General features: G+C 35.3%; 1 protein-coding gene across 1 annotated transcript in view; it reads right to left on the bottom strand.

Moving 5' to 3' along the window:
- Window positions 1-11,034, bottom strand: part of LOC124959624 (KRR1 small subunit processome component homolog) — a 29,640-nt gene extending 18,606 nt beyond the window's left edge. Inside the window, 1 exon segment of the mRNA XM_047518007.1 lies at window positions 10,819-11,034. Within this exon segment, the coding sequence (XP_047373963.1) occupies window positions 10,819-11,034 (216 nt within the window).
- Window positions 11,035-13,535: the final 2,501 nt, after the last annotated feature.

Here is a 13,535-nt window from a genome sequence, read left to right as displayed (position 1 = left end):
AAAACAGTGAACTACTTGAAAACTAGTGCAATGAAAATGATTAGCATTTTCTGTACTTCTTGCCTAGGAGAGGGGCACTCTGTTTTCTGTGTAGTGATGATGGATTTGGGAAACATAAATTGACTATTTTCTCAATAAAGTTAACCTTTCTATGACCACTGAGTTTTTGGATAATTTCTCTGTGTGAATAGCACTCTTAATGACACAAAAAAATTTGTCTCGCTTATCTTCTGAAAGGCTTAAAATCTCCCAAGATTACCAGAATATACAGAAAAAAGTGATTGAACAAATGATGGGTTTGAAGGAGCTGGTGTCACTCAGCCAAGCATAGTGATCTCTGCAGGCAACACTGCCCGGACAAGGACTCCTGTCTCTGAGGATGGACCCTCCCTGCCCACCTGGAGCAACTCCATGTCCAGCTTGGGGCACATCTCAGTCAGCTCCCTGTACATTTCCTTCATCCTTTCTCTCTGTTGGGTCATTCTGATTTCATGCTCCCTGAGTTGTTAGAAAACTTCTTGTGCTTCTCTGTTCAGTGTTACCAGTTGAAATTGCTCTTCCTCAAGGAGAAATTGATGCATCATCTGATAATGAGCTTGGATCTTGTTTTTCCTAAAGGCCACATATTCCTGCAGAGATATTCATTTAAAAGGATTACATGTCCTCACTCTCAAAAGAAAATGTAAAACTTCAAATATGATTATCTTAGCATCAAGCAAGTACTTCATATACTTCCTGCCTCAAGACTGCAAAAGGTCGTAAATATGTACTAATCTTGTCTACCATACTTTCTCTGTTTCTTGTCTCTCTCCTGTTTAAATCAAGACCTCTGAGGGGTCCCAGGTTAACCCCCTATGATGTCTCTTTGGGGTTCTTAATGCATTATTTCCTCTTTCACCTGAATCTTTTGCTTTTTCTCTTGTTCATTTGTCTGATTCTTCTAAGTAATTTAAAATATTTACATATACACAATATTATACATTTAAATAATACTCCACCTTGTTCTTAGGTATGATTGCATTTCCCTTCTCCCCTCCAGAACTATGTGAATTCAGTACTGTCTTATCCTCAGTGTCTGGGAAGACTTATCCAAACATTTAAAGTTGGATCAGGAATGCCAGTCATGCCTCATTCTCCCCATATGCTACTATTCTTCACTGTTGCTTGTTTTGGCCAGAACATTTGTAATATTACCAGAAATTACTTCTTTTTATGAGCGTAAAACACTGTTCTTCAATGGTACCTCAAATTTAGCTGACAATATTCTGTTAATCTGTACAATAACAAAGAAAATCTTTTCATACTTACCCCAAACTACTGTGATTTGCTAACTTCCTCATTTAGATTATCTTGCCTCTCCTGAATCATTTTCAATAGAGGATTCATTTTCTTTAGAAGTTTCTCCTGAAAAATATTCATAGAGTTTAGCGATAGAGAAGATAGTCTTGTAGGTTTCATCCTATTCATGTGTTGGAATAAAAGCAGTGGTTGAGAGAACAGTAATCTTGAGTTAAAGACAGTTTGGTTTTTACCAAGTGTTTTGGGATTATCAGAAAGAAAAAAATAAGAGTTTGAAGGGAGTCTACAGATGTACAGTCCATTTCCTGAGAATACAGTTTTACAGATTTTACTCACTGGAAATGGTTCATCCTGCAGTAAATGCAGTCATGGTTCTAGTGCTAGCCACTGGCTCTTCTAGTGCCCTAATTCCACATATTTAGACAATACATTTTTTTTACTTCTTTCTTTTAGTTTTGGAGATTGAATCCAAGGTTTCACACATGGTAGGCAAACATCTACCACTGAGCTATATCCCCAGGCCCTTAAAAAAATAAAATAGGATGGAATCTTGCAAAGTTGCCCAGGTTAGCCTAAAACTTGGGATCCTCCTGCCTCAGCTTTCTGAGTAACTAGGATCATTGGCATAAGCCCCATGCCATTTTACTTGGACAATGTTTCTATGGAAACTTTCCTTCAGGAGCATTTAACCTAGCTATGAGTATAGTGTCAAATTGGTCAACATTAAAAGGACACATTTACAACTTGAGGTTTCCACTGAAATATCACCACCTCATCTGCCTCATTATGGATCCTCATTTTTCTCTCTGATCTGGACCCTTCAGCTTCTAAGTTACTTCACAGCCATCACTCACCCTGTACTCCTCCACTGCCCATGACACTGGGCTGTGGCTATGAACTGCATGTTCAGGTGAGTCACAACAGGATGCACAGAGCAGGCTCTTGTTGACATCACAGAAGATCCCCTTTGCCTCTGTGTGTGCCCAAGAGCTGCTATCAGAGCGAGTTCTGATCTATCTGGCGAGGGAAGTCAGCTTCCTGAGGATGATATTGGGTCTGAAGTCTGGCATCTCCATTATTTCCCTGGAGTTGGGGCAGCACATTGGCATTTGGGATTCCTCCCAAGCAGAAGCAGAGTCTGGGTTAGCAAAATTGTGCTCACAGTCTATGGAGACAGAGTCTAAGAGGTAGTTCACGCAAATGGAGCATGTGAGTTCATTCTGGAAGTTGTGGAAGGCATGTGAATGCAGGTTTCTGAAAACAAAATGCAAAAAGAGAATAAAAAGTTATTCTTCAGTTCTGATGAGAAGCACAGTCATGCTTATTTGCTTGGGTTCTGCCAAATCTATCCATTTACTTAGGTCTGATACTCTTCTAGACATGAAAAATACAGCCAGGTTATGTTTATACTATGAGAAAATGAGACATGTATGTTTTTTGTTTAAAATAAGCATGTTCTTAATCATATCTTTATTACATGGACAAGTTAAAAGTTGTGGCAAAATGGAAAAGTTGAGATGGTTCCAGAAATACTTATATTTGCTGATCGGTCCTGGACATACACAAATGACTTCATGACTCTCTCAATAATTCCATGACTGCAACATACAGAAGGATACTTCACTCTGTGCAAGTAGTCCATACTCCCTGCACCTCTAATCCAGGCATTGTAGAGACAATTAAACATTGATTGTGTTTAATTCAATCTGATTTAATTAAGTTAATTGATGTTAATATCGACTTTCAATTCCTAAAATTTTAAACAGCTGTGTTTATTTCCCTCTTTAATACCAAAATTTCTCAAGAGGTAAAATGCAAAAATTATTATGTCTTGTTTGGAAAAATGCTTTCCTAGAGTACACAGACCATACATGAGACAGCTTCCCATTCTGAAAGAGTGACTATTCAATCAACAGGGATGAGCAACAGCCATTCAATGGTCATGTAAAACAAGCAACAGTAAATGAAGCCGTGAGTTTTCTTCTCTACCCTAGAGAATCCAGAGATGCATTTAATGGAAGAATGACCATTAATACATCTTTATTTCTTATATTTCCATAGGGACCAATGCTGCTTCTTAGGAACATTCATTAGCTGTTTGTATTAATTTCTATTTATTTATGTTTTTTGGGTGGTGTACCTGGAATTGAACTCAGGGGCACTTAACCACTGAGCCATATCCCCATCCCTCTCTTTGTAATTTTTTTTAATCTAGAGACAGGGTCTCACTGAGTTGCTGAAGCTGGCTTTGAACTCACAATCCTCCTGCCTCAGTCTCCCCTGCTGCTGGGATTACAGCCATGCCTGGCATTTGTATTTATTTTGAACATTTTTCAAATGTCGTCTGAAAATTGAAGGTTTTAAAGGAACAGCCAAAAGAATCTTAACAACAAGGGTCTTCAATAATTCAATTTCATTTTTCTTTGCAAAAAACTATTACATGCATATATTGTATTGAACATTTTAGGTACATTGTAGGTTCTATGGTTGTATAAGACCATGGAAGCCAGATGTGTTGGACTTTCCTCTAATCGTACCGAATCTGGAAACTGAAGCAGGAGGATTGTAAGTTCAATGCTCTTGAATTCTCATTTCTGATTGTAGTTCAAATTAACCTCACACCACTGGTTAAAGATTATCTGACTTTTAGCTGGGCACAGTAGTGCACAGCTGTAATCCTGATGACTTGGGAAGCTGAAGCAAGAGGATCCAAGGAGGCCAGCCTCAGCAAACAGTGAGGCCCTCAGTAACTCAGTGAGACCCTGTCTCAAAATAAAAAATAAAATGGATTTGGAATGTAGCTCAGTGGTAAAGCACTGCTGGGTTTAATCCTCAGTACAGAAAACATGAATGCATAAATAAATAAATAAATAAATATGAAGAAATATGCATATTTCAGGACATAAAATATTGTAATACATAAAGTAGTAAAAATAATTACATAACAAATTCATATATTACAGATGCTCTAGTTATAGGTACTTTAAATATTGTCATTTTGAATATCTAAGAAAGGTACTTGTGGTTGACTGTGCATAAAATATTTTTAAGGGAAAGTAAATATGATGATCTTTGCTCTAGCATACTCATCATTGTGTACTATAAGTTGCCTGGTGTCTGGAAGCTCAGGAAGATCAGCAGAATCTCTCTGCTCCCCAAAGCCAAAATTTTCCCGGTGTTCTATGGAGAGGATGTCTTCTCTGAACAAGGGGACTTTTAAAATAATTAGACTCCTCTAAGTGTATACCCACTTGTTGAAATTGACTATTCTCTTCAGAAGGAAGTGGAAATGGCTGATTAGGTAGGTGAGAAGTAACTGGTTAGGTTTAAAAAGTATAGAAAACAACATTCTTTTTTTGTTCTCAGTTGTTTTTGGTGTATCCTGTTTTTTTTTTTTGTTGTTGTTGTTTGTTTTTTTGGTTGGATTGTTTGGGAGTTTTTGATGGGGTTGTTTTTTGTTTTGTTTTGTTTTGTTTTGTTTATTTTGTTTTGTTGGTATAAGGGATTAAACCCAGGGGCATTTTAGCATTCAGCTACTTTCCCAGCCATTTTAATGTTTATTTTGAGACAAGTTCTTGTGAAGTGGCTTAGGACTTCACTAACATTCTGAGGCTGATCTCAAACTTGGGCTCCTCCTACCACAGCTGCCCAAATCACTGGGATTACAGGCATGCACCACAACACCCAGAGAGAATATTTTTAAATTGGGATGCTTTTCACTGTAATGAGAGACCATTGTCCTTTTAATCTATACTTTTCTCAATATTGTGAACAATAAATCAAAATACAGTATTTCATTCCTTATTAACAGTATTTGCTAGCTATCAAGAGGTAGTCAAGATGGGAGAGAAGTTTCTATTTTCATGAAAGCTACAGTCCAATTGGGCAGCAAGATATTGAACAAACTACTAAATAATAAATGATCATTTCATTTCTTCTAGTTGAGTGTTAAGGAAAATACTGAGCACTGTGGGAACAGCATCACTTACTAGGGATAGTACTGATATGTATAAACTTCAAAGTCTTAACCACAACCTCAGAAGCTACTTCATTGCCAGTTACTGGCCTAGTGCACTATCTAGAGTCCACTGATGACTGAAGAACACCAGCACCCAGCAACCAGCCTGTGGTCCTGGCTACTTCCGCAGTTGTGTCATCAAGGCCTATAGTCCAGTACCTTAAGCAGCATCACACCTGAAGCTACTGGGCATCCCACCTAATTTCATTTGCAACGCTTTCCTCAAACACGGAAAATGACTGGCTTAGTCACAACATGAAAACAAAGCAAATATTATGCATTCATTCTGCAAATTCATTAATTCTGTAAATGCATTTATTCTGTAAATATTTCATTCTATATTATGTACAAGGATAGAAGGGGTTCATGTCCCTACAACATCCAAGTAGACAGTCACAGGTAGGAAAATAAGTACACATGCATTTTATCTAATGCTCAGGTTATTTTTGAATGATGTTTTCACAGGAGGCATTTTCCACAGTCACAAAAAGAAATGGTTCTGATTTCTGTAATATTTTTCCCTATTATCTACTCCAGGAGTAAGCTATAGATCTTTACTGTGTCATCATTTAATCAAACATATTTATAAGTGTTTTTCACTTTTCCATTAGTCTAGGGACAGCAAAACAACAACAACACATAAAGAGAAGTAGTTATCTTTATACTAAATTCATAAATATCAAGAATTCTATTTTTCTGATTAATGTCGTTAGAGGCAGGGGTCACCTAGGTTGGCTGCATGTTTCTTTTGCTAAGTGCAGCAACTGGGGTCATGGGAAGCAATGTGGAGTAACATGAAGTTGGTCAGTCACCATGCAGTTCACCTTCCAAAGAAATGAGAAAAACAATACATTTACATCTTGAAGGTTAATTTTATGATGAAAACAACAAAAAAATATACATTTTTCTTCTGAATATATCATGTTTTACATGACACAGGAGAGAAACTATTGAAGCAAGATTTTATACTTCCTAAATACCATGTAATGAATTCTTTTTATTTCCTAGAACTAAAATTGCTGGGCTAGGGCCAAGCAGATCTTAAGGATTTTAAGGCACATTTTTAAAAAAACCCCGATTAAAGTCATATAAACATGTCTCATAATATAAAGGTACTCAATTCATATTGCCACAATATTGGATGCTCTCATTTCTTCATAATCTCTAATTTCTTAGTTAAATAATGGTAATTTGCTTTCCAGAGAAATTAAATGCCTTTTCAATAATGTACTAACATCCCATAAATTTTAATAAGTGAACATGCTGAAATTATATCAAATATTACATTAAATGCATAAATATGTAATATTTATCAATTTATTTTAATAAGTATATAGTCAAACAAATAGCAGAGACAAAATATTGCCTCATTTAAAATTCATTATAACAGCATGCACCTAAATAATTTTTTATCTGAGTTTTATGGGAGATGTGCATCTTATCAAAATAGCTTTTCTTTTTTTATGAGTAGCTTATTCTTTTCTAGTATTATCAAAAAAATATAATATGTAAAAAAGAAAGCAACAAGGAATAAAAAGAATCATAAGTTATTACTGTGGTAACTCTAAGACTTTCAGTCTTTAAGGTTCTTCTGTACGTAGATGTTGCTATCTCCATTCCTATTCACCATTATATCAAATCCACACTTTAAGTCAGATTTATTATTGATTTGTAAACATAGCTACATATATAAACAGTTCATTAATTTAGTCTTTTATTATTTATATCCTGTTGTTGGATTTTTCCATGAATTACTCCTTTGAATTCAGATATAGTTCAATATAATTTTTAAGTTATCATTTTTTTATCAAGAGATTCTTCGAGTCATTTGAATTTGATCAAATTGTGCTTTTAATCAAATCATCTGAAATTTAAAAAATCTATTACTCATTTCTCTTTCCCAGATTCAGAGTTTATTGATCCAGAATGACAGGCATTTGACCCTCTTTAGCTCCTTCTCCTAAAGCCCCCAGAATCACTCATATTTTGATTCCAAAGCCACCTTAATTTCTAGAGAGTTTGTAGAAATTGATCAGGGCTGATGGAATTTAAAGAACCACCCAAACGGTAAAGATGACATCAAATCCTAGACCATAGTTAAGAGAAGGCAGAAATTTCCAAGGAAAGAATAGATGCATATTCCGTATAATGTTCAATCATGGTCAGAGGTGGGGCATAGGATGGGAGTTTAATATGGGACCCCTGAAACAGACAGGAATAGTGATTTGGGTGTGGCCTGTGTGAAAGTCAATTACAAGATTAAATCACCACTAGTGACTGCAGTGAGCTCTTTATGTAAATCAGGAAATAAATCATTTAATCAGTGCTGGGAAGCACGCCCCTCCCAAGCAATCTGTTTTGTGATGAACTGATCAGGGCTGGGTTGTAAGAATCTGGATATAAAGACGTTCTTAAAATAAGAGGGTTTCTGTTCAGAGGCATTTCAATTCGATTGGACTGTGGAAACCTGAAAAGTATCAGCTGCTGTCCAGAGAGCTCAGAGAGATCAGAAAGCACAGAATCACTTACTGGATTTGCTGTCTTATACTGAAAGTTTGTTGAGATTGATCATACAATCCTCAGGTGTATACAGAATTCTGTGGATATGAACTTATATTTCTTTAACTAAAAAGTTGAAAAGGGAAAATAAATAATGTTATTTTAAACATCTTTTCCTGCTCAATGGCAATATGTCTAAATAACAAAAAAAATTATTTTCAGTTTTCTCCTAAAATATAGAATGTTAATTTCTATTATTGCTTTGAATTTTATAGGTTTAGTAGGATTTTGAAGTTTATGGTGTAATGTGTAGAAATAGCCTGAATTTCTGGAGTGGATGCACTTTGAAATACCTTGTTGTAGAAGGTAAAAAGTGACTTCAGAAACTTCAGTTTGTAGTCTTGGTCTTTATTTGTGGTTTGTACTCATCTAAACATTGGGTGGCTATGGAAAGGTGATGATGAGTAACACAATAAAGTCCTGAAGTGAGGATTTCAGAATTTGCTCTGATCTACAAATCAGGAGTTCGTTAACGTCACCTTGTTAATGATATTGTTAGGGTCGCTTTTATTAAATATCTTGTACCACATGCATTAGATTTTATTTTCTATTTTCTAGAGTGATAACAGCGGTTTTTTATCTTTTAAGTTTACTATACTTTATCATTCTTCAATCTTCTATTGAAGTTTTCATTTCTGCTCCTTTTAAAAACCTAAGATCACTTTTATTCTCTGAATGTTCCTTTTAGGAAATTGCATTTTTTTTTTTTTTTTTTTGTGGTGCTAGGGATCGAACGAACCCAGGGCCTTGTGCATGCAAGGCAAGCACTCTACCAACTGAGCTATAGCTGAAGCACGGAATTTGCAATTTTTAACACAAAGAAATTTGGTCATCTCCATCACTTTGGCACATTTTTATAGGTTCTTTCAGTTTCCTTGATTTCCACATCTGAGTTGTGAGGAAATGATAGCAAACACACCTGGCAGAGCCATAAAGATGAGCATGAGAAAATGGGAGTAAAACACTGTTAGGGTGCCTGGATCATGAAAGTGCCACGTGGGAACACCACCACATTTAGTGGCTCCCTGCGTGTCATAACACTGTAGAAAACTGGAAAAAGAACCGTTCCTCCTCATTGGAATCATAGTCCAAATACTCCACATCATACTTTGAAAGTAAACTATATTTAATTTGCAATTTTTCTTAGATTATATCTGTTTACTTTTAGTCATAAAACATTTAAAAAATGTTGGAGGTTTAAGAATGAGAATTCTGGGGTGGGAGGGGTGGGGGGGAAGGAAAAAAATAACAGAATGAATCAAATATCATTACCCTATGTCAATGTGCAAATGGTATGCTCTTACTCCATGTACAAACAGAAACAACATGTATCCCATTTGTTTACAATAAAAATAAATTAAAATTTTTAAAAATCCACTAAAAAAAAAAAAAAAAAGAAAGAAAGAATGAGAATTCTTCTATGACTTTTGACTTAAGGCTATCCCCAAGAATAAACAAATGGATTTACTTATAAATCTTGTCCCTTTTTGTTTTGTTTCATTGTCTTGGGTACCAGACTTTGAACTCAGTAGCACTCAGCCCCTGAGCCACATCCCCAGCCCTATTTTGTTTTTTATTTAGAAACAGGGTCTCTCGCTGAGTTGCTTAGTGCCTCACTTTTGTTGAGCTGGCTTTGAACTTGTGATCCTCCTCCTCAGCCTCCAGAGCTGCTGGGATTACAGGCGTGTTCCACGGCACCCAGTCCTTTTTGATTTTTCATATGAGAAAAATTTCTGTCTTAATTATTTACTCTATGGCTTTAAAAGCTTCGTTTTTCTTTTATTTTTTTAAGTTAAAAGATCTTTTACTAAGATAAATCTGTACAGATCAAAATTTAAATGTATAACTTGATGAATTATAATTCTAGTAGTTTTTAAACTTATTTTTTGAAGCCAAAATCATTAACTTAAACAGAGATCTTCAAGTTATAATAAAATAATAGTAATTAGTATTATAAAACAAATGGAAGTAGAAAATTCATTTATAATGTTAAAAAAATGACTAGTTGTGAAGATCAACTTAATTCTTTACCACATGGATCACATTTCCATGGTAATTCGGGTGGGGGGGTGTAGTTTAATGCAGTTGAAAACTAGAGGCTGACCAAAGCAATTACCACACTCTCCACACCTGCCTGGCTTATATCCTGTGTGGACCTTCAAACACAGATCAAGATTTGAGCTCCTCTTGTAGTCCTTCCCACAGTCCTTGATTTGTTAGGCATTTTTCCACTGTGGACTTGCATGTATGAACTGTGTCCAAAGCTCTTCCCACACTCTTCGCATTTGAATGGTTCCTCTCCGCTATGGAGTCTCTGATGATTCAAATGAGATGATACTTAGCTAAAATTCTTCCCCACTCCTCACATTTTCATGGCTCTCCCTTTTTTGGACTCTCCTATGGTAATGAAGCTGTGAATTCTAATAAATCTCATCCCACATGCCTAGCATTTGGATGGTATTTCTCCACTGTGGAGCCACTGATGTCTCAAAAGAAATAAGGACCCAGTGAAGTTCTTCCCACACTCCTGACATTTGTATGGCTTCTGTCCTATATGGCACTGATTATTTAGGTCTGAAATCCAATGAAAACTCTTACCACATATTTCATATCTGAATGGTTTCTCTTCTGTGTACACTAGGTGGTGCCCTCTAAGTGTTGATCTCAAACAGAAGTTCTTACCACATATATCACATTTAAATGGGTTTTTCCCCTGTGTGAATTCTCTGATGTTCCTGAAGAGTGAAAACCTTAATGAAGGCCTGCCCACATTCCTGACAAATGTGAGGTTTCTCGCCTGTATGGGCTTTGCAATGAGCACTTAGTGTTTATCTATGACAGAAGCCTTTCCCACACTGCTCACATTTGAATGGTTTCTCTATAGTGTGCACTTTCTGATGAGTTTGCAGGTGGGACCTCTGACTGAATTTCTTTCCACATACATCACACTTGTAGTGTTTCTCTTTCACGTGAACTCTGATGATTATGAAGGCCTGAGCTGTTATTGAAGATTTTTCCACACTCAAGACATCTATTAGTCTTCCCTCCTGAATGTAACTGCTGACAGTCAAAATTGGAGACATCAGTGAGGGACTGTTTACATTCATCATTGAGGTAAAGTTTCCTTCTTTTGTAAATTGAAGAAAATTCTGGCCCATCCTGACAGGGTGAATCACCTTGTCTGGGTAACTGAGAGGTGTGAAACCTTGACCCTTGACCTAAGGTTGAATCACTTGCAATTTGTTCACAGATTTGCTGACAGGACAAGTCTTCATATGGTCCTGCTTCTGAAACAGTCTCCAGGTAGGTTTGTTATCCTGCTTCCTCATACCTGAATTCCCTTCTCTTAGGGTAGCAACTTCATCATCAAAAACTTGTCTTTCCTTATGAAGTGGAATGAGTCTTGTTGGAATGGTTGGTGCCCAATTAAGAGCATGTTCCTTAAGTTCTCAAGCATCACATCTTGGAACATCTTTACCAAGTACAAAAACCAAGATACAAAAATCATTAGTTTACATATATTCAAACAATCTTCTGGAAGATTTAATGGAAGAAAAGATTTCATATATAACAGTATAAAATATATATTAATATATTTGTCAAGAAAAATGTGAGATCTATTAAAAATAAAAATTAAAAATACAACTGAAGTAAAGAAATAGCCTTTCTACAAATAGAAGGACAATATTATTGTGTAAATTAATTTGTAACTTCAAGTAAATCTCAATGAAAACAGTTTTAAACTATATCGCCTAATGCTAAATGTAGGGAAATAAATGAATGTAGAAGTGGGACCAGCACTAAAACACATTAAAACCTAAATAATTTAAGAGTATCACACTAGTCTATTAGCAAAACAGAATGCCCAGAAGTAAGTGCACTCAGATTTATATAGTAATTGAATGAATAAAGAGGACATCATCTCAAATCACTGGGAGAAACAAGTAGTCAGTAAATGTTATAGGAATAAGTAAAGTAATATTCCTGCCTTACCTCATATACCATGATGAATTCCATACATAACAAAGATATTTTTTAAATAACACGATCATTAGATAATAATAAGAAAATTTGAATTTACTTTCCTTGAAAATCTGGAGTGAGCAAGAACTATCTAACCTTTTGTGACTCAAAATCCCCAAGTCATAAATTATTTCACTGGTACTTTTTGTTACATAAAATTCAATTTTTTATGGAAAAAGTCATCATAAACTTTTTAAAAAGACAACTAAGGGAGATATTTATATCTCATATCACAAGAGCTATCCTCCCTAATATGTAAATTGATAAAATCATAACCCCTTCAAAATATAGAAAAAGAAAATAAAATTTGCTATTAATTAATAAGAAGATAGTTAAATTTACTCATTAAAAAAGAGAAATGTAAATTAAAACTGTGGATGAAAGACCATTTTCTCTCTCTCCATTGGCAAAAGTCCTAAGTTAGCTAACATACTCTATAGATAGTACTCTGGAGGGGAAAGCATTTTCTCATGCATTCTGACAGTGGTATATTAAAGTCATCCAGAATTATTGTGTTGAGGTCTATATTATTCCTGAAATTGAAAAGGATTTGTTTGACATTCATGGATGCTCTGTTTTTAGGGCATAAATATTTATGATCATTATGCCTTCCTGATTTATAGTTTCCTTAAGAAGTATGAAATGGCCTTCTTTATCCCTTCTGACTATATTTGGCTTGAAATCCACTTTACCTGATATAAGGATGGAAACTCTTGCTTTTTTACTGAGTCTGTGTGTGTTAGGTTTCTTTTCCATCTTTTCACCTTTAGTTTGTGGGTGCCTTTTTCTATGAGATGAGTCTCTTGAGGGCAGCATATTGTTGGGTCTTTCTTGTTAAGCCAATCTGCCAGTCTATGTTTTTTGATTGATGAGTTTAGACCATTATCAGTTAGGGTTGTTATTGAGATATGATTTGTATTCTCAGTCACTTTGGCTTATTTTTGGTTTTTAACTTAACTTGGTTCAGTCACTTTGGCTTATTTTTGGTTTTTAACTTAACTTAACTTTGACTGACTTTTCCTTTAGGGTAGTTCCTCCCTTTGCTGACTTACATCATTGTTTTTCATTTCCTCCTCATGGAATATTTTGCTGAGAATGTTCTCTAGTATAGGCTTTCTATTTGTAAATTTTTTTACCTTTTTCATGGAAGCATTTTATTTCATCTTCAAATCTGAAGGTAAGTTTTGCTGGGTATAAGATTCTTGGTTGGCAATCATGTTCTTTCAGAACTTGAAATATGTTGTTCCAGGCCCTTCTAGCTTTTAGGGTCTGGGCTGAGAAATCTGCTGATATCCTTATTGGTTTCCCCCATATGTAATCTGATGCTTCTTTCTCTCACAGTCTTCAAAACCCTAACTTTATTTCACATGTTAGGCATTTTTATTATAATGTGATTTGGTATGGATCTGTTTTAATTTTGTGCATTTGATGTTCTGAAAGTCTCTTTTATTTGATTTTCCATTTTGTTCTTCAGGTTTGGGAAATTTTCTGATATTATTTCATTGAATAGTTTATTTATTTGGTTTGTATCTCTGTGCCTTCTTCAATCTTGATAATTCTTAAATTTAGTCTTTTCATACTGTCCTATAGTTCTTGCAGGATTCGTTCATGATTTCTCACCATCTTCTCTGTTTGG

This window comes from Sciurus carolinensis, chromosome 11, assembly GCF_902686445.1.
Source record: "Sciurus carolinensis chromosome 11, mSciCar1.2, whole genome shotgun sequence".
NCBI classification, from domain to species: Eukaryota; Metazoa; Chordata; class Mammalia; order Rodentia; family Sciuridae; genus Sciurus; species Sciurus carolinensis.
This window is presented reverse-complemented; position numbering and strand designations above follow the sequence as displayed.